Here is a 26,568-nt window from a genome sequence, read left to right as displayed (position 1 = left end):
AAGGCATGGTGGCAGGAGGAAATGGAACATCAGCAGGTAGAGCCCAGGAAAATAGTGGAAGAGAAAATAAAAGTTATCACAGAATTAAAAGCCACATTGGAAAGAGAATAAAAATGAATATAAACTGCTGAAAAATTAGTGAAGGATAGGGAAGACAGATTACAAAAATGAAATGGAAATAAACAATTAGAAAGAATGTAGTAGATACAGAAAATAAAGAAGATCTGACTTAGGTATAATTGGTGTCCCCGAAGAAAAAGATCACAAGGAAATGAAACACAAAAACTCAGGGTACCTGGGTGGCTCAGTCAGTTAAGCGTCCGACTTCGGCCCAGGTCATGATCTCATAGTTTGTGGGTTGGAGCACCATGTCGGTCTCTGTGCTGACAGTTCAGAGCCTAGAGCCTGCCTTGGATTCTGTGTCTCCCTCTCTCTGCTCCTCCCTCATTCATGCTCTGCCTCTCTCTATCTCTCAAAAATAAATAAAAGTTAAAAAAAAAAAAAACAAAAACCTCAAGTATGTAATTAAAGACTTTATGGAAAAAAATGTTTGAAGTAATGAGCTTAAACCTTATCTCAAGGGGCACCTGGGTGGCTTAGTTGGTTAAACGTCTGACTTGATTTTGGCTCAGGTCAGGATCTTGGGAGCCCCATGTCAGGCTCCGTACTGAGTGTGGAGCCTGTTTAAGATGCTTTCTGTTTCTCTGCCCGTCTCCCATATGCGCATGTGTGTGCATGCACACTCTCAAAATAAAAACCTTAAAAAAAAATTCAAGAAAAATGGACACAAAACAATTGGCACTGAAAACTTTCCTAGGAAAGTTTCTTAATTTTTTTTTTTATTTTTTTTTTAAATTTTTTTTTCAACGTTTTTTATTTATTTTTGGGACAGAGAGAGACAGAGTATGAACGGGGGAGGGGCAGAGAGAGAGGGAGACACAGAATCGGAAACAGGCTCCAGGCTCCGAGCCATCAGCCCAGAGCCTGACGCGGGGCTCGAACTCACAGACCGCGAGATCGTGACCTGGCTGAAGTCGGATGCTTAACCGACTGCGCCACCCAGGCGCCCCGGAAAGTTTCTTAATTTTAAGGGTGAAGAAAGAATCTTTTGGGCATCCAGGCAAAACAGTTGAGTCCTCTTGAAGAAAAAGAGAAATTAAATAAGGCTTACCATATTTGAGAATAGAAGGTAATGGAGTAATATCTACAAATCTGCAATTATTATAGATTGTGCCGCTATAAATAAATACCTGAGAATATGCTTAATAATATATAAGATTTATATTGTAAAAACAACGCACTTTTTAAAAAGATAACTCAATTTACAAAAATTGACCACATATTAAAAAACTTTTTTTAAGTTAAGTGAAGTCAACTGATTAAAGATACTACATATAAGGGGCACCTGGGTGGCTCAGTCAGTCAGTTCAGCGGCCAACATTGGCTCAGGTCATGATCTTGCATTTTGTGAGTTCGTGCCCCGCATCGGGCTCTGTGCTGACAGCTGAGAACCTGAAGCCTGCTTTGGATTTTGTGTCTCCTGCTCTCTCTCCCTCTCCCCTGCTTGCACTCTGTCTCTCTCAAAAATAAACATTAAAAAAAAAATTAAAAAATACTGCATCTCAAAACTTAAGGGAAGATGAAGAAACTTAAGCCCAGATATTATGACTTGCCCAAAGTGACATAGATGGTAAAAACAAGGCCAGAATTGGAATACTGTTTGTGACCAGAGTCTTAAATATATACAAATGTCAAAAAAAAATTAAGAGGAAAAAGAATGTGTTGAAAAATGGAAACAGTTGCTCTGCCAGATTGGAATAAATATACTGGAATTGGTATAGTTATAGCCAGAGAGATTGGTGGAACCCCGTGTTCCAAAGCAGATCTAATATAGAAATGTAGTATGTGGTAAGATAGAACCTTAATTCACTAGGAAAAACATTAATAAGTTGATGGCATAATTGGCTGTTCATCTGGCAGAAATATTTAGAGCCCTCTAATTCATGTTGTATATGACAATCAATTCTAGATCAAATGCTTAAATGTTAGGAAAAGTCGCACAAGCAATAATAGAAGAAAACTGACTAGGAAATATGTACTGAGGCAGTGGGGGTAAGCAGAGAAGAAGGCAGTCTTAAGTCATTAAACTCAGAGTCAAGTAAGGAAAAGATTGACAGATTGTGGCACATACAAATAAAGCATTTCTATGTGAAAAGATATGTGGTGGACAAAGTCAGAAGATACATGATAGCCCAGGAGAAATATTTTCAGAACACGACAGGTTAATTTACTTGGTGTGATAGAAACACAGACAAAGTATAAATAGCCAGTTGATAGGGGAGGGAATGCAAGTGCTCAATAAATAGGAAAAAATGCTCAACCTCACAGTTAAGGGAAATGAGAATTGACTTTGTAATTTTTTTCCTTTCAAATTTATAAAAATTAACTGCTTCTAGTGTTGTTGATGGTATGGGGAAATGAACACTTTTACATATGAAGATAGGAGTGTGAATTGCTACAGCCTATCTGCAAAGTAAATCAGCATCCTTTAAAATTAAAAATGTGCATACCTTGGGGCGCCCACCTGGTTTAGTTGGTAGAGCTAGAGCAGGCGACTCTTGATCTTAGGGTCACGAGTTCAGGCCCCACGTTGGGCATGGAGACTACTTAAAAATAAATAAGTAAAATAAAGCAAGTATTGCATTAAAAAAATAAAAAGTAATAAAATGTGCATACCCTCTAATATAGCAGTCTCATTCTTGGGATTCGCCTCCAGAAATAAAGATAGCAAGCAGTACATAAGCACGTATTACAAGTCATGTAAGAAGTAGTAGTGGCAAAAAAAGGGAGACTATGTACATCATTAGGGGAGTTGTTAACCTACATAGTATGTACATTTATTCTGTGAAGTACTGTGCATTGATTAAAGAATGAGTTGAATCTACATATTGACCTGAGGGGTGTCCATTATTTTGTTAAAATAATGAAAAAATATATAGCACTGGATATAGTATTTCATTTTTCTAAAAGTTGAAGGAAAACCCTGCACTTAGTGTGTATATATGTTTGAGCATAGAGAAGCAACATACACTAAATAATTGTGATATAATGGGGATGGGATGGGGGAAGTTATTCGCTTCTTTTGTATACCTATACTTTGGTTTTATGTAATGGTCATACATTTTGTAATTCTTACAATCTATAAAAATTATTAAAGAGTGAAATAAACACAATTGCAAGATCATTCAGTTAGAACTTGTAAGTCTGAGCAAGAAAATGGTAGAAGATATAATGGTAAGGGGTTTAGGGTAGAATTTTTGGTGTCTAAATTCTATCAGTCACCCCCTTTCCCCTCGGGAGCTTCTTATCAAGGAAGTTATATACCAATAATAAGAGCCAAAGGAGAAATCTAGCCTCACCCTAGTAATGGCTGAACAAGCACCTCCAATGTGGTGCTATTGCCTGGTGAACTAAGTTGGAGAAATGCAGATTGGCCTTAAAACCCAAGTGAGACTTTCTGCTTTTCCATGTCTAATTTATGGGCAGACCCAACCTGACCTCACCTACTCAGCTGAAGGTGGAGAGAAGCTGGAGAAAGGATGGCCAGACCCATAGTGGGTAGGCTTATTTGTCTCTCCATGTGGGAGCAGGAGGGGCAAGAGAGAGCTGTCGTGCCTGCCTTAACAGAGCAGTCAGGCCCCTGGTTCAGGCTCAGGCTTTGGCCTGGCTCAGGCTGTGGCCAGCTTAGCAATTGGAACTAGTTAAGGGTGGGGATGGAGAAAAAGAACTCACCCTCAGTATTTCTTCCTGTGGGGGACAGGGACAGGAACTCCTTTTCCTATGGGCATAGGTGGACATATGGAGTGGGGCGGGGGGTGTAAAGATAGAGAGTGCTATTAACAGTTTTTTAAGACTATGCCAAAAACCTAGATGAAGCACAGTGTTTTTTTCAAATGTTTTAATTTCTTTTTGAGAGAGAGAGCATGCACGCCAGGGAGGGGCAGAGAGAGAGGGAGACAGAGGACCCTGAGTGTGCTCTGCGCTGACAGCAGTAAGCCCATGTGGGGCTTGAACTCACAGACCTGTGAGATCATGACCTGAGCCACCCAGGCGCCTCTGAAGCATAGTTTTAAGGGCAAACAAAGTGCAAAACTTCAGTGGAAAAATCTGAATAATTCCTAAGGACTTTTTGAAGAATTGAAAATGTAGTCAAAGATCTATCCCCCAAAAGACACCACCCTCAGAGTTTTATGGGCAAATTTACCAAAGGAAATATATAACAAAGGCACAGTAACCACCCATAAGAGTTCCTATAAATCAAAAAAGAAAAAAGACACAGTTCCATAAAATATACTGGGCAGATGTTTTAAGTTGGTGTTTTTCTAGCATAATGGTAAAGAGCTTGGGTTGTAGGATAGTACTACCTATATTTACAAGGCAGCTTCATGATTGTGGACAGGATACTTACCATCTCTTTTACTCAAGCAACTAGGAAAGTGGGAAGAAGAATAGTACCTACCTCATGAAGATGTTGAAAGGATTAAATGAGGTAGTGCATGTAAAGCATTAAGCATGGTTCTTATACTTGATCCATTGTAAGCACATAGATAATTAACAGTGGTTACTGTTAATCAGAAGTATAAATAGTAAACATGCTCAGCCTCAGGAGTAAAATGGCAAAATACCATTTTTATCCTTCAGATTACCAAAAATGTAAAAGATTATTTTCAGTGTTTTAAAAGTTGTGGAGAAATTGGCACTCTCATATACTGTTCATGAAAGTGTAAATGGAAGCAGACTTTTCGAAAGCTGTTGGATCAAATCTCTTAACTGTGTTTTTAAGCTTAACACACATTATCTCATAGTTTCTGTGGTGTTAACATTTAAAATGTGATGCAACAATTACACTGCTAGTAATCTATCCAATAAAGCATTTGCACATGTGTACAAAGTATTGTTTATAATAGCCAAACAATGGGATATAACCACAATGACTGTGTATGGTTAATTATGGTGTGCCTAACACAGCCTGCTGTAGAAGAATGAGCTAGAGCTGTTGTGCTGACATGAGAAGACCTTCCAAGATAAGTTGTTAAGAGCAGGTTGCAGAATACATCTTCTGGTCCAAGCCTGTTTATGTTTCTTCAAACACCCCACAGATACTTATGAATACAAATGCGCAGAGACCCATTTGGAAAGATACCTACCAAACTGGTTTGAGAATAAGTCGAATTGGGGATGGAGCTAACAGGGGACTTTACCACTTCCCTCTGTATTATGTGAATATTCACAGAGAACTTCCATTCTCTTTCATCAGCACATTGTAAACATATGAGCATCTGAACAAAAATGACTCATGAGTAACAGTGAGAGCCAGGTGTTACTCCTGTCAATACTTGGTTGGGGACTGAGCAGAAGAGCTAAAGTCAGGTTAAGGATAAAACACAGGTCTGTGCCACACATGAAGTCTTTGGGGAGATCAGGAAAGCTTAAATCCCAGCCATTACCTACTTCTTCCCTGGGTTAGGAGGTACTGTTGTGCAGAAGTTGTCAAAGCTTGCCGAATTAGTCCCCCAGGGAGTTTGTTAAGAATATCGATTCCCAGGCCCTACTTGACACTTGTTGAATCAGAATCTTGGGCTAGAGTTGGGGGCTCCAGGGATGTGTAAAGCACTCCAGGTAAATCTGGATTTGGCCAGATTTGGAGACCATTGCTGTCTGCAGTACAAGCAGAAGTAGGACAGGCCCTGTTTTTAAGGCCTTTTACTAAGTGAAATAGCAGAAGACAGTAATGTAAGTGCTTTCATGAGGCAGTATGGGGTTAGTCACCAAATGGATGGTCTAGATCAACACTGAAAGATCACCATACCAGGGAGACCACAGATGGCTTATGAAGGAGCTGGGACACAGTAGTATTATTAAAAGCTCACACACCAAGTATGGCACTAGCCTAAGTAATTTACTTACAAAGGTTGTTTATATACAGAGTGTTACAAAGAACTCTATGAGGTAGGTGCTGTGAATGTCTTCACTTTACAGATTGGAAAACCAGTTTAACAAAGTTAAGTAACATGTTACTTAACATGGTTAAGGAACATAGTTCCTACAGCTAGCAAGCGGTAGGTAAGGGGCCCTGGATGCCTGATGTCACTGTTCTATATTAAAATTGGGTGGGATTTGAGTTGATGGAAAGGAGGTAGGAGGGTTTTACAAGCATAGAGGACAGTGTAAGGAAAGGAACCTGGAAAAGATGAGAAGCAGTAACTAGGTAAATAGGAGAGCAAGTGTGATAGGCTAGGGCCAGGTGGTAGAAAGTCTTAAATGTCTGGTTAAGAGGATCCTATGTGGCAAATGCTCACAGGATCTGATATTTCGAAGCTGGCGGGAAATCTCTGATGACTTGAAAGGCAGCTTCTAGAAGGGAGTGTAATGTTTTCTCCATTTTGCCGCACGGTAAATATCTGTATGGTTAGAGAAATTGTGTCTCTTGTGCTTGCTGCCATATCCCCAGCACTTAGAATGACTCCTGGCACCAAGTAGCCATTCATTACAATTTGTTGAATAAATCCATGAATGAAACATTTGGCTCAGAATCTGTATGAGAGACTTATTATTTATTCTGCCCAGTGAACCCCCAAATTTAACTTTTCATCTGTTTTCGCCTCCCTCCCCCACCAAGGCTGATGCCAGTTTCCCCCATTCCATCTAGGATCTTCCTTCTTTATTATTCTCTGCAAAGGTCAGAATTTTAAATTCTCAAGGAACTGTTCATTTGGTCAAAATCCCTCTTGTGGCCATCTCTGGTTGCCCCTTGCCCTTCTCACTACCTGCCACCATAGGGCCCCTAACCTTTCTCAGGTTTCCTGTGGAACTCTGGGCTGAGCCCCCTGCCTGGCAGACAACCTTCCCCGGCGTAACCAGGCCTCATACTCTTACCTCCAAGGCCTTATGGCCTGCTGCCTTCTTAGACACCTTCACAGGGGAAAGCCCATCTAGGTCCTCAGTTTCCTTTCAGGGCTCTGCGGCCTGCCCCAGGCACACCTTCCCAGCCCCATCTGCACTGCTCTCTCAGATGGTTCCTCAGACAGGTTTTCTTGCTGCCACCAGCTAGATCATTTAGTTTGCCACCTTAGTACGCTCATCTGCCTGAGTGCCTTTCCTTTCTTCTTGGCCTCCTCAGAACCCTCCCACGAAGACTGCTCAGATCCTATCTCTACTTTCCTCACTTGCCCCCTTTGAATTATTGCTCTTTCCTCTAAACTGTTACCAATTAACTGTCACAAACAAGCAGCTTATCATGTATTACCTGTGACATCACTTTTATTGCTATCTTAAGGCAGTGTTACTGTGTTTTAGGGCACTGGGTTTTTTCTCCTTTTACATCTTCATACATCATCTATATATGTATGAGCATTAGATGTTCCATAAAAATGAATAGGTTTACTCATCTAGGTTTTTAAAAGTCAGACATGGGTAGCAAGATCTATAAATAGATTCCTTAGGAATCTACAAAAAAAGCTACTAAAACTAATAACTAATTTAGCAAAGTTACAGAATTCAAAATTAATGTGCAAAAGTCAGTTGTATTTCTGTATAGTAGCAAAAAAAAAATGGAAATGGAATTTTTAAAACAATTTCGTTTATAATAGGATAAAAACACTCAGGAATAATGTTAATGAAAAAAAAATGCAAGACCAGTACACTGAAAACTTCAAAACACTTCTGGGAGAAATGAAAGAAAACCTGAATACGTGGAGAAATATGCTGTTTCATGGGCCAGATAACTCATTATTGTTAAGAGAGCAGGTTTTCCAAATTGATTTATAGATACAGCATAATCCCCAGCTGAATCTCAGCAGGCTTTTTGTGGAGTTTGACAAGCTGGTTCCAAAATTTACACAGAAGAGCAAATACACGGAATAGCAAAACGATTCTGAAAAAGAATAACAGAGTTGGAAAACTCATACCATCTAATTTCAAGACTTCACTGGAAAGCTACTACAGTCAAGACGATGTGGTTCTGGTAAATGGATAGGCATATAGATCAATAGGACAGAATAGAGACTCCACAAATAGACGCGCAAGTACACGGTCAGTGGATGTTCAAAGAGACCAAAGTAACTCAAAAGGAGAAAAGGTAGTTTTCATCACATGATGTTGGGACAATCAGGCATTTATATGTAAAAGAAAGTGAACCTTGATTCATACTTGGCACCGTAAAAAGCAATTAACTTGAAATGGGTTACAGGCCTAAATGTAGAGCCTAAAACTGTAAAACTGTTGGAAGAAAGCAGAAAAAACCTGTGACCTGAGGTAGGGCAAGGATTTCCTGGCAAGGACACAAAACCATGAGTAAGAAAAGAAATGATAAACTGACATCATCAAAATTCAAAATTTCTGTTCTCTAAAGAACACTGAAAGAAAATGACAGGACAGCCACAGACTATGAGAAGATGCTTGTGGAAACATGAGCGAGGGCTTGCATCCAGAATATGCAAAGAACTCTCAAAGCTCAGTACAGAAGAAAACAACCGGTGAATAATGAAGTGGACCTACTCTGTATGATCCAGTAATGGTGGACACATGTCATTATACTTTTGTCAAAATCTATGGATTGTACAACACAAAGGGTGAACTGTGGACTTCGGGTGGTGGTGGTGTGTTGGTGTAAGTTTATCCGTTGAAGAAATGGACCACTTTGGTGCAGGTACTTTGATAGTGGAGGTTGTGTACATGTGTGGGGGCAGGTGGTATATGGGAACGCTGTTCTTTCTGCCCAATTTTTCTAAGTCTAAAAAATCAAGTCTTTTTTTATTTTATTTTATTTTTTTAAGTCTTTTTTAAAAAAGAAAATATCTGAGCAGGCTTCAACAAAATAAACAGGGATAGCAAATAAGCAAATGAAAAGATACTGTCATTAGTTACTAGGGTTCAATGCAAATTGAAATACTGCTGTGCACCTATCAATGATTTTTTTTTTAAAGCTGGTAATACCAAGTTGTGACAGGGATGTGGAGTGTTTAGAACTCTCCTATATTGCTAGTGGGAATGCAGAACGACACAGCCACTCTAGAAAACAGGTTAGTTTTTTTTTAATAGCAATGATTGATTTTTTTAATGTTTTTATTTGTTTTTTGAGAGAGAACGGGCGAGCAAGTGGGGGAGGGGCAGAGAGAGATGGGGACAGAGGATCTGAAGCAGGCTCTGTTGACAGCAGAGAGCTGGATGCAGGGCTTGAACTCATGAGCTGTGAGATCATGACCTGAGCCCAAGTTGGATGCTTAACTGACTGAGCCACCCAGGCAGTTTGTTTTTTAATAAAGTTACAACTACATTTACAACACAACCCAGCAAATCTACTCTTAGTTGTCTACTCAGGAAAAATGAAAGCTTGTCTAAGAAAAACTTATACATAAATATTCATAGCAGTATTTATAATGGTCCCAAACTAGACATAACCTGAAAGTTCATCATCTGGTAAATGGATAAATAGAGTGCTTCCACATGATGCAATGTTTTCAGCAATAAAAGAGAAGGCAATACTGATAACACACAGCAACATGGATGAATCTCAGGGGCATCATGCCAAAAGTAGCTAGTCACGAGACTCAGTACTGTATGATTCCATTTGTGCGGTATTACAGAAAGGGCAAAACTAGAGATTAGTGGTTGCCTGGGGCTTAAGAGTAAGGGATTAACTGCAGAGGAGCCCGAGAAAACTTCTTGGGGAGATAGAAATGTTCTAGATCTTAATTGCTGTGAGGGGTTATCCAGCTGTATACCTTTGCAAATGTATACATTCAAAATCATTGAACTGTACACTTAAAGTGAATTTTATTGTATGTATCTGAACCTAAATAAAATTCTTTTTTAAACAAGAAATGGGCAGAAAGACACTGGTATCTAAGACTGAAGTCAGGCAACATTAGAAGGAATTCTGTTTTTCTGCTGTGTGGTTGGTGTTTATCCACTTATTATGGATCTTTACCAAAAATTCCCCATTCCATCTTCCAGTTGGTGGGAGTTCATAAACAAATGTATAATGAGTGGCATTTCTCATGGAGCAAGATTGAGTTTGACAGCAAAGAATGGAGATTAATACTGGTCCATATCCACTCTAAGAAAAAGTAGCCCAGAAATCAGGGGACTTGACCATCAATGACAACCTTTTTTTTTTTTTTTTTAAGATTTATTTATTTTTGAGACAGAACGACAGATTTCCTAAGCATGCTCTGTGCTGACAGCAGCAAGCCCAATGTGGGGCTCGAACTCACACTGTGAGATCATGACCTGAGCCAAAGTCAGATGTTCAACCATCTGAGCCACCCAGGTACCCCTGCAACCATTTTATGCCAGTTACAGCCGTTTGGGTTCTTGAATGCTTGTTTGACACATGTTTGTGCATAAGCACATTACTAGCCAGGTGTTGGGAGATGGGGAGAAGGATTTGATGTGTTTGATACTGCACCAGAAAAACAAATGTTTACGTGGCTCAATTTGGTTGTTTTACAGGTTCAGCTTGTTGGCTTAGATGAAGAGAGTTCAGAGTTTATTTGTCGAAACACTTTCGACCATCCTTACCCCACCACAAAGCTCATGTGGATCCCAGACACAAAAGGTGTCTATCCAGACTTACTGGCAACAAGTGGCGACTATCTCCGTGTGTGGAGGGTAAGCAGGTGCTCAGTTAGCAGCCCGACCAATGGGCTTTCTTCATGTCAGCTGTTACTAAGCCCCATGGAGTCACAGAGAACAGACTGGGGTTGGAGGCAGCGAGTGTCATTGTAGCCCGGCAGAAACCAAAGGTAGTGGATCTGGAATGACCTTGTTTGGCTCAGCAGATTTCTTAATAAATCTAGCCAAGATTCTTTGAAGTCCTGCTGCAGTCAGGCTCCAGTCAGCCCTGGAAACTTGAGGCTCAGTTAACCTGAGGAAATGAAGGTAAACTTCTGGGGGTGGGGTGGGGTGGGCGGGGCTATCTGAGCCTTCTTATTCTGTCTGTAGCCAAGATATTTTTGAGTAAATTAGAAACAAAGGTGGGCCATTGATGCTAGTAAAGTATATGGTTGGATTGTGGAGCCTCACCTCTCTCAGCCAAGCTGGTCATCAGCAGCATCTCTTCTAGCCTGGAGGTATAGTGCCAGCCAGGCAGGGTACGGAGATTCTGGGTTGGACAAGGTGAGAAGACCTGTCCTCTATGAAAATCGGGGGGTGAAAATTTGGAGAACAAAGCTGGGCAGAGGAAAAATCTTGGAAAGAATTAGTGTTCAGGGAGTTCCTCTGGAATTTATTACTCTGTTTGTTCTTCCCCTGTGTCTTCTGTTTAGTAAGGTATTGTCTAAACAGAGCTTTTAAAGGTTTTCTGTGAAGATAAGACTAGCTGATTTTTAAAAATTATTGTTCCTTCAGGTTGGTGAAACAGAAACCCGGCTGGAATGTTTGCTAAACAATAACAAGAACTCCGATTTCTGTGCTCCTCTGACCTCCTTTGACTGGAATGAGGTGGATCCTTATCTGTTAGGTAAGGGAACAAGGGAGTGCATATTCCAGTTTGAAGAAGCAAAGATACATTTCCTCAGATATAACACTAAGCCTGAGGTACATGCATGTATCCTAGATGGGGCCAAGACGGAAAGAGGCAAAATATGGAACGGGTCATGAATTCTTCATGTGGAGCGAGCTTCCCATGTGTGTATATCTAGTCAGCAGAGTCTAAGGTCCTGGGATAAGGATTAAATACTTGATTCTTGTTGGCTCTGCTGGCACCCTTCTCATGCTAGCAAGTATCCATGGCATGTCCTCTCCTGGGCTAAACAGAGGAGTAGGTGCAAGGAGGGAGGCCTCACTCTTGTCAGCCGTTGACTTGCACTGGCTGTTTCTAGGTACCTCCAGCATTGATACGACTTGTACCATCTGGGGGCTGGAGACAGGGCAGGTGTTGGGCCGAGTGAATCTTGTGTCTGGTCACGTGAAGACCCAGCTGATCGCGCATGACAAGGAGGTAATGATCCCATTCCTCTTCTGCTTTCCTCACCCGCTCTCTTGTGAGCTGCCTTCAGTTCAAGGTCAGACCGTTCTCTTACTATTCTACATAGTATGTGGAAAATCATAATAGAATGCCAATGTCTTCCTGTTGGAATTAAAAATGGTAATGTTTCAAAAATAGCAGTGAGCGACCCTTGTAAACTAATGTTTGTGTGGGGTTTTTTTGACTGATATAAACAACTTAATCTGCCATGTGTAGTTTTTTGTGCCAGAGATTGCTGTTCTGTAATAATGAACTCTCTTATAGACAAACTTGGACCTGATGTGATTCAGAAATAACACTTATTTTGAAATATATTAATTTTTGGAAGGAAGTGGGGGGGAAACCAGGTAGAGGGAAAATTTCTTGGCAGACAAACCTAAATCATTTTTTCTCTCAACTTGGCTTATGAAATTCTAGTATGTTCCTTAATAATTTTAATACGGTTTGGAATGAAATATGGCTTATTTTCATGGTGATATTTCTCCTAATGTTTATTGGGAAAGCTGGGGGGAGCTTTTGTGATTGTGTTTGGATCAAAGCATTTTTCTGAGGAGTGCTTTTGGAAATGGGTCATAAATCTTTTCCTCTATGGAGGAAGCAAGCTGCTGCATGCTCCTTGTACTCTGATTTCCTGTGGGTAGTGTTTCCTTTTCTTTTCTCCCTTACCCTGCACAGCAAGGAGTATTAGTACAGATTTAAAAAAAAAAAAAAGAAAAGAAAAGAAAAAAAGCCTTGACCTCAGGTCAGACACTTGAGGTTGTCCTCAGAATGGGAAGATGGTGACCAGGTTATCACTCTTAGCAAGGGGTTGGTCTTTGGCTTTCTGCACCCCTAAGGGTAAGATCTGTTACAAGACTGCCGGACTTGGTTGCTGCTAAGCCAAAGGGCAAAGGAACGATTTGTCCTACAGAGAGGACCAGTAAGGAACTTCTGGAAGCCCTCTTGGCATCAAGTGGAACAGTTTGCTATATTTTAGTTACGTGACAACATAGCCTGCTCTTCTCTGTCAGGATCCAACCAAGACAACTAGAACTACCCTACATATTTAAACTCGGGCTTTAACCTAGGGCATTGCCCACAGAGACCCTGGTGAAGCTGGAAAGCCACACTGGCAGCAGTGAGGTAATGGGGAGAATGGGAGCAGTGGGGAGCTGCTACTGTCTGTCGACTAGAGGAGCCGGGAACCAGGGTCTGTGTCTCCCTGGCAGAAGCTAAAACCATGGAGAGGATACAGCCACTGCCAGAGACACTTGAGGAACAGAGAGAGGGAATGAGAATACCCTACCAGGAGCAAGGACCAGGAATGGGTCTTAACAGCAAACCGACCCTGGGTCAGCACCCTGGCTCTCAGAGAAGCAGTGACACCTCCTAGGCCTTTGCTTTTCTCACTCTGCCTCTCTCTCTGTCAAAGTGGAGACTTGTGAGGAGGCTCTAGTTGCTGCCTGCCGCAGAATGTGGAGGAGGGTAGCAGGAACTTTCACCTTCCCTTGTTTTATGATGAAATTCGCAGTGGAGCACGGCTGAAAGAGCGGTCACTCAGAGCTGGGAGAGCTTTACACATTCGGCCACATTGCCTGCAGCGATGCAGCTGTGGTGTCCCTGTCCCCAGGAGTTACCTGGAGCCAGCCCGTGGGGTACGCATCCTGTAAACAGCCCTTGCCCTAATGTAGCCGGACAGTGCTAGACAGAGCCTAGACCTGCCAGGCCTCATTGTGATGACCGGCCCGGTTTGCATTTGAACCACTCCTAATTCCTACTGTAGAAAGAGAAGCTCAATTTCTTCATCATCAGCCAGAGAAAAAGGAGTTTATGAGGTTGAATAGAAATAGATGCTCCTTTGGCACTGTCCCTTGCTGGAGTGACAGTAGTGGAGATGCCACTTATGTCTCCCAGAAGTCAACTGTTACTATCCTTGACCCCAGAAGGTCCTTGGCATTTGTTTTTCAGTTTTTTCCTCTCTCTGCTCTGGCTCTGGCTTTGTCTGTCTCTTCTCATCCCTTTCTTTCTCTGAAGCTCTCTGTTGCTCTCTGCCTCTGATACTTCATAGATATTAGAGGTGTGCAATGTTTGCAGCAAGTAATAAATGCAGAAAATAATTATTCAAAACCTAAATTGATTCACTTCTCAACACAGACCAACTAGGAGAAGAAGCCGAGCATGTCCTAGGATAAGTGAGTGACACTAAACCTCTTTGTGAATATAGCAACACCTGAGTCTCCCATGATTCAAAACTGCTATTACTTGTTTCTTGAAAATGAGTCTCAGGTCCAGGTTTCACAGCAGAACCAGCCTGGCAGCTATTAAGTGGCCACAGGAGGGCTGCTTCCACCTCTCAAATTAATGGCCTTAATGTGGTGGTCATGGATCTGTCTCTGATCACGCACAGACAAAAGCCACCAAAGCCCAGGAAATAAATGTTTCAATTTTATAGTGTGGCAGAAGACAGCTACTGGCTTGCAGCATACAGAATACTTGCTCAGACTTGTGCCCTCCTGCTCAGCAGGGTATGTGGTCTTTGCTTTATCACCAGGGTGGGAGGAAAAAGACTTGGAAGGGCAGGAATGCAGGAAGAAGCCGGCCAATTTGTGTAGCAGAATGATCTTCATTCTTTGGAACGTCACTGATGTTAGAGCTCTCAGCTGCCAGTATTCACAGATATTGTTTGGCTTTACTTACCTCCTCCTGTGTCTTGAGGTGGGGGGGTTAGGTGAGCTAGGGATAGCGGAGTTCCCTGCTACCGGAAAAGAAGGTGACGGATCTGAATCTGACTGAAACTTCTTATTCACCAACAGGTCTATGATATTGCATTTAGTCGGGCTGGGGGTGGCAGGGACATGTTTGCCTCTGTGGGCGCTGATGGCTCCGTGAGGATGTTTGACCTCCGCCATCTAGAACACAGCACCATCATTTATGAAGACCCACAGCATCACCCACTACTTCGGCTCTGCTGGAACAAGCAGGACCCGAATTACCTGGCCACCATGGCCATGGATGGAATGGAGGTGAGTGCCCTGCTTCAGGCTGACATAGGCCTGGCCACCTAACGGTGGGACTGCTTAGTATATCTAGAAGAGTGGCTCTCAGCTCGTGGCAGTTTTCTCTCCAGTGGATTTTTGGAAATGTCTGGAGACATTGTGGGTTGTCCCAACTTGGGGGCAGGGGACGGTGCTACCAGTATCTAGTAGGCAGATGCCAGGGCTACTGCTAAACATCCTGCAATGCACACAAGAGCCCCCAGTAACGAATGATCTTACCCCAAATGTCAAGAGTGGTAAGATTGAGAAAGCCTGATCTAGAACAAGGACCGCATGTTAAGAACGTTTACTGTTTGGAGCACTGGAGTTGGAGCCAAGAAAAGCAGTGTCTAAAAAGTAAACGAAATCATATGTGCTTATGGTGCTGAGCAGAGAAACAGGCGGTTATCCCCTTCTCGAGTCTGGACAGATTCTTCCAGCTTTAGCAAACACACATGGCAATGGCAACTCTCTGTGGCCTGTTGCTTGATAAAAGCAGTGAAGTGTGGGTGGAGATGATACAGTGATGAACTTTTGGTGAAGCCAGTACCTCAGACTTCTTACATTTCACTCTCTGCTTTGGGGGTTGTGGGAAGAGGGCTCTCATTCTGTCAGCTGAACATGCACAGAATTCTTAGCACATGTATCTAATAGGACTTGGTGGATTATCCAAATTCATGTTACCTCTCCTGCTTCTCACCTTTAGTTCCAAGGCCCTATGTTGTTTGAGATACAGACTATAAACTACCTGGGTCTTTTTCTTCCTTTCTCAATCCTGTCGCTGCTTTTGGGACCAAGACCCTCTTGTCTGTAATGGTCTTTAATCCACAAATGGACAAGTTATGCTTTCAAATTTTTTTTTCTTGTGTAGTGTCTTATTTTCCTGTTACACCCTGAAGTTCCGGGGCCTTTTACTTGTTATTTCTGCAGGTAGTGATTCTGGATGTCCGAGTTCCCTGCACACCTGTTGCCAGGTTAAACAACCACCGAGCCTGTGTCAATGGCATTGCTTGGGCCCCGCATTCATCCTGCCACATCTGCACTGCAGGTAATCATGGTGGCAGGGGGTGGGGAGGAGCAATGGGGAGGGAGAGGTCAGGAGAGCTTCTTCTTGTCTCCGCAGAAGTGTAATCCTTAACTATTTTCTAAGGATGGTTTGAGAACTTTAACAAAGGAACCCAATTTGGAGCTTCCCTCCACTTGTGAAATGGAAGCATTCCAGATTTCCAGATGACCTTGTATCTCCGTGATAGTGGAGCTTCTTCTGTATACCGTTCACATCATGTGTCAGTTGTAGGCTGTGCCTCACACTGATACTCCCTGGGGACACAGAACGAACTTGCAGTGGGCTCTGGGTGTGTTGAAGGCCCTGCGTGGCCTGATCAGTAGTGTGTGACTTGTAGTCCCCATCTCACCATTTGCCAGACCAAAAACTGTACCCCTTAAAAATATGCTGGTTGTGAGTGTGCTTTTATTCTGGAAATAATATGAGTCTGTTATTAAAAATTAAAACAATACCGAGGTATATAAAACAGGAAGGTGAAAGTTATCTTTTCTCCTTCCTGCCCTATTTCCGCCTCAGTCCCATTCTCTGTAGAGGTGACCTCTAACAACAGCGTGTCTCTTTGAGACCTTTTTATGTGGGTGCATGCATACACACATCCCCTGGTATGAATGTCTGTCCCTTTATTTTATAAAGACAGGATTCCGCTCGCCCCGTCGTGTTCTGCTCCTTATCTTTTTCATTTTCAGTGCCTCAGGTTTCCTTCTAACATACTTTTCCCTCTCCTCGCTAATCAGTAGCATCCTCATTTTCTTGTTCATTATGGAGCCAAAGGAGCAATGTCGTTTGGTGGTTTTCTGCTATTTTAGTATTAATTTGGAAGGCATGAAACTGGTCCTGTTTTTGGCCCTCTCCTCATGCCTGTATGTCATTGAGGAGCAGTTGGGGGCCTATGGCCTGTGCACCTCGGGTTGCGGTCTGACTCCTTCATTGTTGCCTTTTTTTTCCCCCAGGGGTGTGGATAGGGAAGGGTGAGACAAGGAGAAAAGAAAGATGTTGTCCATTGTTTGTGGAGAACAGTACCAGTGCCCCCCAGTAGAAACCCATCTTCTGCTCCTGGCAGCTGCCTTTGTCTGGCTCGCTGCTATGTATGTTGCACCTGTTTTGAGTCCCTTCAGGTGAAGGAGCTGTGGCTGAAGAATGTGCTTGGTTGAGAGCAGCACCGAGGAAAAGGAACTTAGTCCTTTAGAGGTCCTGAATGTTGCAAATAAACCCCCAGGGTTCCTGACAGAGGTTGTCCCTGGGAAGGGCCCAGGTTGTACGGCCTTGGTAGAAGGCTAGTGTTGCCCACATGAGCCTGGCCTGTTAGGGCTTAGTTTATTCAGATCTACTGTGTATCAGAGACAGGTTTTCACATCAGGATGGGCTGGTGGGATCAGGGGACACCATGGTATTGAAGGTCATTGCCTCTTTATTTTTCGTCTCTGAAATTAAGAACTTATTATTTTGATTATAAAAGTAAATAACCACATTACAGATCACTTATCAAATAGAAGAAAGTAAACCTAATTCATTACTTTGCCATCCTCATAATACCGCTGTTTTCATTTGTATATATTTTCTTCCAGTCATTTTTCATGTGCTTATTTATTTTTGTTAAGGTTATTACCTTCTTTCTGGTATTTCCCAGGGCACTTTTCTAGGGAAAATTGTTTTTAATAACATGTGTCCACTCAGCACTTTATCTCGTCTGATAACAACACCTCATCGAACTATAAAAGTCCATAAAATGGGGTAAAATCCCATTAAGTTGAATCATTAGAGAGGTACCTTTAATCGCTGAAATCCTTTAAGTGGCTGAAAATGACGTGTTTGGGGATCATTTTTTATCCCATCATCCTTTCTTGATGTTGCCCCAGGTGACAGGTGCCCATTTAAGTCCCATTCTACCATCTCAGCTCTGCTGCAGCGAATGGGGCCCTGGGACACATCAGAGGCCTTGCTCCGAGTCCTGGCTTTGCCATTCCCTGGCTGCATAGCTCCGTGGTTTGGGGCAAGTTCCTTAACATTTCTGAATCTCAGTTTCTTCATCTATAAAAAGGGGGCTTAAAATAAAACCTCCCTTGCTGGGGTCTTGGTGAGCAAATGCTTCGTGAACTGTGATACCTCCACCTACCCCAGGTGCTGGGATCATTACCCTCCTGACTTGTGACCTTGCTTGCTGGCTTTCTCTGTCACTAGCGGATGATCACCAGGCTCTCATCTGGGACATCCAGCAAATGCCCCGGGCCATCGAGGACCCTATCCTGGCCTACACAGCCGAAGGAGAGATCAACAACGTGCAGTGGGCATCGACTCAGCCTGACTGGATTGCCATCTGCTACAACAACTGCCTGGAGATACTCAGAGTGTAGCACTGGCGGCGCCTTGCCCACGTGGCAGGGGCTTGTGTGTTTCCTGCCTCTGCCCCGTCCCCAAAGTAAGAAGCGACGTGTTTCTGGTGGCCAGTATGTCTTTCATTGCTTTGCACCACTGTTACCAGAAGCTGCTCTAGGAGTTCCTGGCCAGTCATCCCATCGCTGTCTGTGCCAGACTCAGTGCTGTCGGCGCCTCCTCAGCCCAGGGCTGAGTTTTAAGATGTTCTCTCCTTTCCTCTTCTCCTTTGGTTCCTCCATTAAACTTTTCTATGTATTTGTTTGTCAGCTGTTGTGTTAATGAGCATTACAGGCACTGGCTGTGTTTGTATTCATCTGTCCCAGATGTCTCTTCTCTGTCTGCTGCCTAAGGCAGCAATCTGTGTCCATGTCATGTTAGCACTTAAGTGGGAACAATACCAATTTGGAGTTTTTTCTTCTTATTATCAATGTCTTTAACAAATTTCAACTTTGTATATTTTTTACCTATCAGGCTAATTTTTTTATGAAAAGAATTTTACTCTTCCTGGTTTCTGCCTTTGTTTCCTAGTCCACCCTCTTAGCACTTCCTCTCTCCCCTCAGTGCCTGGATCTGGCACTGGGCCCTTGACCCCATGAGCAGTTTGCCTTCTTGAATCACTGAGCGCAGCATACCTGACCAGGAGTCCCAAACCGCCCCGGTGCTCTGAAGTCGGCCAGCTCTCTCACCTTTTCTCAGCCTGCCTCTTCGCAAGGGCATTCTGGGCTCCAAAACAGACACTGGAAGCCTTCTGTTACTTCCTCAAGTACCTCTGTCCAGCCCCGGTGGGACCTACTGGGAACATGTTAGAGCTGAGAGAGACGGCATGCCTGACTTGAAGGGAATGGTTTCAGGAAAGCTGAGCTTAGAGTGCATTTCCAGCACACAGTTTCCTAGTCTGCTCTTCTCTCCAGATGTGAGTCTCAGACCATTTTCTTTCATGGCTTGAATGATAGACAAGCACAATCTGTAAGCTGGTCTTTATGATCTCTGTTTGGTTAGTTTGCTGTGACTGGTGGTTGGCCACTCTTGGAGCGCCGTGGGGTGAGAGAGTCCTGCTTGAGAGGCACATCATCAGTGCATCTGATCCTGAACGAGGTCTCCTGTCCAGTGTGGGAGACCGTCAGCCCCTGGAAGGAGCACAGCCTAATAGGCTGTGATAATCCCTGGCCGTCAAGTGAATAGATAGCTGCAGGCCAGCCAGTTTGTGCACACCTGTTACCTTCCCACCCCATTCAGGTTCTGAGCAGTATTGGACTTGCAGGCCGCAGTGTCTGTTTCCGTTATGTGGGTGAGTTCCATGGAGGGGGCTTGTGTGTGATTCCAGTGGAAGATGAGTCTTTGGGCAGGTGGAGTTTGGGACATGCTCAGAGCCCGAGGGGACTTCGGTCTGTTGTGTTCTGCCACAGGTTTTTGAGCCCCTCTAAGTTGCGCATCTGTTCAGTAGGAGAGTCGCAGACCTCAAGGCTTGTGGTTTTGTCTGCTTGGGCTCTCACCTGCGCTTGAGAAACAAAACAGTTTTGTTCTCCTGGGCCCTTAAACTCTTTTGGTCGAGCCTTCTTTTCCAGAGCAGATGTATTTGTATCCCTAATTTGTATCACGGCTCTTCGCTTTACTACACAGGGGCTCGTTCAAAAAAGGGGGCTCTTTTCTTAGTGTATTTCCCCTCCTTTTTCACTTTATTATTCTGGATTTGGGGCTCGTTAGCTTGCCATCCATTTGAGGTTGACTTTTCTGCAGTTGCTACCAGATTTGCTCTGTGTCATTTGGCAGCGTGAAGCGAGCAGTTCTTGGTCAGAACCCTCCTCTGTTTGCAATTGTATTTGCTGGTTCCAGGGTCCTTCTTAAGGGTAGCAAGTCTGAGTTGATGGTTGCTTGCTTTAGGAGGCCATCATGTCCTTACCATGGAAAAGGGCCTGAAGTGGAGGTCAGAGGTGATAGGAGGGGCTGGGCCTGCTGGGGCACTGAGTTCTAAGTTAAGATTCCTGATCTGCACTTAAATGTGGTCTGAATGGTGAGAGGATTTGTCGACCGGAACTCAAAAATAAGGGAAAGATATTAGCCAATAGTAATTAGAATATGTTTGCATAATTTTGTTATTTACTTTGGAAACCAACAACTTTTGGTGGTGGTTTTCCCTTGCCCTGTGGACTCCCTGCCCTCTCACCCCTCCCTAGGCCCTGCAAAGCAGTCCTCCTCCTGACATCCCACCTGGGGCCCAGGTGAGACTCCCCAGTCTCCCTGAGCAAACACACACACACAGTCACAGTTGCTGAGATGCTGGTATTTTGATCAGCTCTCTTGCCCTCCGTTTTTACCAGAGGCCAGATGGCCCCATGGCTGAGGGGGGGATTTCTGTAGTCTCAAGATTTAGAAAGCCTCTTAGTCAGGCATGCTCCAGGAAATGGAGATCTGTTGTGGTCTCAAAAGCGAGTGTCTATTTAATTTGTTTAGATTTTCAAACTGACACCCAGAGGGAATGGGTGGGAGGCTCTGCATCTGTTGTCCTCTGGTGTGAGAGGAGCAGCGGCCAGGACTTCCCTGGGAAGTCCAGGCAGCAGCGGCGTGTCTGGGCTCTGCTCTCCTGGTGGTGGCCCTTTGATGTGCTCCTGCACCCTGGGCCGAGGCTGCTTCTGTTTTCCTTGTCTGAGGGGAGGGAGAGGTGCTGAATAAACTCGGCCTAAGGTACCACATCAGAGAGTTGGTGAATGGGTACAAGTCCTTCAAGGACTTGAGCGTTTACACCCAGAAGGGTTGGAACTCTCTCCTTCCAGGGAGGAATGAGACAGCAAGTTGAGGACTTGAAGAGGGGAGATACTTGATAACTGGGTGAGAATTTCTTAACAGAACGAGGATCAACTCTCAAAGAACTGGTTAAGATTTGGAAAGAAACAGAAAAAATTGAGACTCCTACGAGGTTTTGATGATAGTTTTGGCTGAAATTTTCAGAGGAGATTTAGGATTGGGGAGAAAGTCAATGGTAAGTGTTTCTTTAGATCTAGGGAGAAAATATTAAAGGGCAGGAAAGGTCTGAGGTGGCCATGGAATGAGACTGTGCCCTCGGCTTGTGTCAGCCTTTCTGGGCCATTCATCGGGTATGACCTGGGTAACTGGGGACAGGAGCCTCTTCCTGCAGTAGTGCAGCCATAGGTGATGTTTGGTGGCAGAAACCTGTAGGTGTTGGGAGTCCCGTGACCATTCCAAACCATGGCTTTTCTTGGTTGTAGATTTGTACAGAGCAGAGGAAGCAGAGGTTATAACCAGTCATGCCTACTTTTCTCCCCCTCCTTTTTCTTTTCTCTTCCTCTGGCCTTGCCACCATGGAACTTTCTCCCTGCTGCAGCCTGGGCCTCGAATTCTGAGGCTGTAAGAACAGTGGGAGCTGCAGGGTTTATCACACATGGGAGGGGCAGCTCCCTGTAGTCCTGCCACCTTCCCCAGTTTGAGAATATGGCAGCTCCTTTGCCTCCTGGCTTGGAGTAAGGGAGACCATTCAAGTAGACGCCTCTCTCAAAGCAGACACTTCCCTTTACTCTCTGCACTCCAGGATGAGGAAGGAGGGTCATGCCTGGCACTTAGGTTGTGATTTCCCAGGGAGGAGAGCTAAGCTGAGTAGTCACTGTGAACCCTGGACAGGGCTCTCTGTACTGGCTGGGCCAGCTGTCCAGAGCGTCTCATGTTGCAGAGCCTTGCCCACCTCTCCCACCTGCACCCTTTTCTCCCACCATTGTCATTGCTGCTGGCACTCAAAGTCAAAGGTGTGGCTACACAGTATGGGCCCGGTCCTCTCAGGCTACTTTGTGGATATTATTTTTTTTAAGTATGGAAACATGCAGGTGCCTTCCCAGAGAGGCTTAGACTGGTATATCAAACCAGAAACAGCTAAGCTAGTGAAAGGATGAACTCAAGAAGAAAGATGTTGGCAGTCTGTGTAACAGCTGGAAAACTCACAAGGACCCACCTTGAGGACAACCCAGTGAATATGGACTTGTGGTGTCTGCTGTTTAAGAGAAATGTTCTCACCTGGGGTTGGCTGTGGTAATACAGTGTGTGACAAAACTTGGTGACATAAAGCTTTGACTTGCTTGAGTTGAGAATGAATCACTTGCTTGGGTTTCTGTGTATATTATGACCCTGTCAGTGACTCCCCCCACCCCACCCTACCCCCCCCCCCCCCCGCCCCGAGTGTGAACTTGTAGCATGATTGTACAAACCTCTATGTAGAAAATGGAGATTTCTTATTCTCTGAAATGTTAAGCTCTAGCCAATCAGTTTCTGCCCCCTTTAGCCTAGTATGTCTGAACTTAATTTCTTGTTATATATTTAAGCTTTTCCTCTATACTATAGGTTTTGTGACATCCCATGGTCAGATGGAGAGGAAGCTGCCCCCTTGCAGAACTGTACTATCACCATTTTTCTTTTTAAAATATTATTATCACAGGATTGATTGTACACAGGGCTTGTAATAAAATGTTAACACTGTGCTGTGAAACCACAATGGTAAATCTCCATTGAAGGCTACTTCAAAGGCACCTGAAAGTGGAGTGTTACATCTATGACTTTATTTCTTGCTTCCTGAGTATATTAAACCTAATTTTCACCCTTTCATTCTGTTTCAGCCTCCTGTATAAGAAGTACCGTATTTTCTGCCCATCATACTTTGTAATAAAACTTGAACATGTATAGACTGAATTTCTTCTTGTAATGAATTCAGTTCTTCCCATTCTGCCACTGTGGGCACATTCCAGAGACTCTGGCTGGGGGATTAGAGTCTGCCCCAGCCCATCACACTATCTGACAGCCTGACTCATCACCTTTAACCAAACACAGACCATCTACCCTATGCCAGGGGCCATGGCCCTCAAATTACTTGCAGTCTCCCAGAGGAGACATCCACATAAACAGTTACTGGCAGTGTTATGCAATAATGGGTATGTTTAGGCTTACAGGCTGCCTCCTGAGGAGGAGGTGATCACCCAGAGGAGGTGATCACCTGGGTGATCTGAGTAGGAGCCAGAGGAGGTCAGGGAAAACTTCACAAGATGGAGGATGTTTGAACTGGGTTTTGAAGGCTGAGTAGGAGTTCTCCAGGAATAGGGAAAGACATTTAAGGCAGAGAGAATATCCACATACAACTCTAGAGGCAAGAAATAATATGACCATATTCAGAGAAATAGAAGTTGATACGGGGTTTTGTATGGGGAATGGCAGGAAATGAGGCTAGAGAGGTAAGCAGGAGCCAGATGAAGCAGAATCTTTTGTGCTTTGCAGAAAGTTCAGTCCTTAACTCCTATATGAGACTTTGGAAAATTTACATAGAGGGAAGTCATGCTCAGAATTGCACTTTAGGAGGCCATGAAAAAAATGCCTGAGTAGGAGGTGAAATGGAGTCAGTTCACCTATTATAATAATCAAGATGAGAAAAAGTAAAAGCCTGAACTAAAGCAGGAACAGCAGGAAGGAGAAGACAGGGCATAACTGAAGAGACTTAAGAGATGGGGTAATAAGATTCAGTGAACTATTGGCTATGAAAGATGACAAATGATAACTCCCAGACCCTCGGGGTTTGGACACCAGGTTCTGATGGCTAACTAGGGTTTCCGCGACCAGGCCAGTTTGCTCAGCCTACGCCCCAATTTGGTAGGAGGGAGGAGTGCCTATCCCCACTGCTATTCAAATGCTCCGGGTCCTAGACGAACGCTCCCTCCGTTTATTTTCATTTTCATTCTGTGCTCATGTTTAACCATTTCAAGGGAAGAGAAGAAGGGCAAATTGTGATTGATGCCATGAGGCAGTATTTGGCAAGTAGTTGCCATTGTGTTGGAAGCATTGATCCGGGGATGGCAGTGAGTCTGGGAAAGAAGGGTGCAACTCTAAGAGTTTAAACTGTGTGGCAAAATAAGCACCTTCTGGCTCTGTTAGAATTGTGCTGTATGGTCTGACAACATGTATTTTATGGGAAATATGAGATTCCTGCTCTTTGTTTTTTAAGGGGAGAACTGGGAGAGGCAATACTGGCATTATTCATCTTGATAGCCTGGGCTAAGCTGCAGGAACAAACCCCCAAGCCTCAGACTGAACACGACAAAATTTTACTTTTTGTTTACATGAAGTTCTTTGGAGGTTGGTCAGCTAGATCATCCAGAACATGTGGGAGGGAGAGATACGTTTTTCAAGATAGGGTCTGGAAGTGGCTTACTCACTTCTGCCCGTATCTGCCAGATTTAGTCACATGATTCCAAGGAAGGTCAAGAAGGATCATCTTCCTGTGTGCCTTGGAAGAGGAAATAAAAGTGGCAGATAAATAGTTATATCTCTGTCATACCATGACTTCAATGATCCTGAACACCAGGCTCTAGAATGGTTCAGTCATCTGTGAATTTATCTTGAGAACAGTTAAGTATTAGCTCAGACTGAGAAAGTAAAACTCCGCCCTGCTGTTCATCACAGATAGAGACACAGATAAAAGCAGCTGCAAAGTTAACAAGAAACAATATTTCTCCCAAGCATATCTGTGTCATAACAGTGACTACTTTCTTTTTTTTTTTTTAATTCACTGAAAAGCTTTGTTCTCTAAAATCGTAGACTGTCAGAAAGTTTGCTGTTTGAAATGATATCTGTGAGAATGAAGACCTACAGTCTTGCTTGGAGAATCCAAATCACTGGCAGAGAAGCAGCCTTGATTTCCAGCCAGGTATAGAACCTCAGAGCAGGGGTTTTTGAATATAGCATTCCCCACTTAGCTTTGTAGTTTCCACAGAAACTAAACTCTGTCTGCTTTGCAGTCCAGAACTGATGTTCACCCACTTTTCATACAGCTCTGTGTTCCTTTGAACCTATCAAACTCTATTTCATTGAAATTTCGCCTAACCTCCACCTTTGTCCATACTATATGTATACTAGTACATATACTATATTATAATTATCTTTTCCTTTGTTTGGTGAGACACCCCACCATCCCTATGGTGCGCAGTTTTCCTTGTTGCAGTGAGTCTATAGTCTGACTTTGTTGAACTACAGATTTGCCTTGGTAGACTTAGGCTGATTGGACAAGGGCAACCTCAAACTTCACTTTGGCCTTTAGGCTTATTTGCAATTATAAATTCTCTTAATTTGCTTTTTGCTATTCAAAGTAACATTTATATTAAACTATATTTTTAAATTACAAAAAGTAATACTATCTATGAATAGTATTTTCATAAGCACATGAAAAGATGTTTGACATCATTCGTCATTAGGGAAATACAAATCAAAACCACAATAAGAAACCACTTCATGGGGCACCTGGGTGGCTCAGTGGGTTAAGCGTCCTACTTCAGCTCAGGTCATGATCTCAGAGCTCGTGAGTTCGAGCCCCGCATCAGGCTCTGTGCTGACAGCTCAGAGCCTGGAGCCTGCTTCGGATGCTGTTGTCTCCCTCTCTCTCAGCCCTTCCCCCCCTCATGCTATGTCTCTCTGTCTCAAAATGAATAAACATTAAAAAAAAAAAAAAAAAGAAACCACTTCATACCCACTAGGATGTCAACAGCTATAGTCAAAAAGAGGTAAGTGTTGGCAAGGATGTACAGAAAAGTGGAAACCTCATACGTTGCTGGTGGGAATGTAAAATAATGCAACTGTTTTGGAAAACTGTGGCAGTTCCTCAAAAGGTTAAATGGAGTTACTATACAACCCACCAGTTCCACTCCTTGTTATATACCCAAGAGAAACAAAAACATGTCTGTACAAAAACTTGAACATGAATGTTCATGACAATATTATTCATAATAGTCAAAAGGTGGAAACAACCCAAATGTCCATCAACTGATGAATGGGTAAATAAAATTGGTATATCCATACAATGGAATATTTTTTGGCAATTAAAAGGAATGAAATACTGACACATGCTACATGGATGAACCCTAAAAACACTGTATGCTAAGTGAAAGAAGGCAGTCACAGAGGACCACATATTGTATGATTCTGTTCACATGAGATGTTCAGAATAGGCAAACCCATGGAGGCAGAAGTAAATTGGTGGTTTCCTAGGACTGAGGGAATTGGGGGGAAATGGGCAATGACTAATGGGTAAAAGGTTTCTTTCTGGGGTG

General features: G+C 43.4%; 1 protein-coding gene across 2 annotated transcripts in view; it reads left to right on the top strand.

Annotated features, from left to right (window-relative positions):
• DCAF7 (DDB1 and CUL4 associated factor 7) overlaps window positions 1-23,170 on the top strand; it is a 30,753-nt gene extending 7,583 nt beyond the window's left edge. Inside the window, exons 2-8 of one of the 2 annotated variants that reach the window (XR_002085003.2) lie at window positions 10,513-10,671; window positions 11,410-11,521; window positions 11,883-12,001; window positions 14,821-15,030; window positions 15,973-16,090; window positions 18,287-18,524; window positions 23,098-23,170. Coding sequence is in view for 1 of the 2 variants with exons in the window: in XM_019466599.2 (XP_019322144.1) it covers window positions 10,513-10,671; window positions 11,410-11,521; window positions 11,883-12,001; window positions 14,821-15,030; window positions 15,973-16,090; window positions 18,287-18,459 (891 nt within the window). In the remaining variant the exon portion in view is untranslated. Of the gene's footprint in view, window positions 1-10,512; window positions 10,672-11,409; window positions 11,522-11,882; window positions 12,002-14,820; window positions 15,031-15,972; window positions 16,091-18,286 lie in introns of both variants that reach the window. The other variant, XM_019466599.2, reaches the window with a different exon arrangement.
• The last annotated feature ends 3,398 nt before the right edge of the window (window positions 23,171-26,568 follow it).

The sequence above is a fragment of the Panthera pardus genome, unplaced genomic scaffold (assembly GCF_024362965.1).
Source record: "Panthera pardus isolate Hobbes unplaced genomic scaffold, ASM2436296v1 HiC_scaffold_3, whole genome shotgun sequence".
Classification (NCBI taxonomy): domain Eukaryota; kingdom Metazoa; phylum Chordata; class Mammalia; order Carnivora; family Felidae; genus Panthera; species Panthera pardus.
The sequence above is the reverse complement of the archived record's forward strand: the minus strand, read 5'-3'. Positions and strand labels throughout refer to the sequence as shown.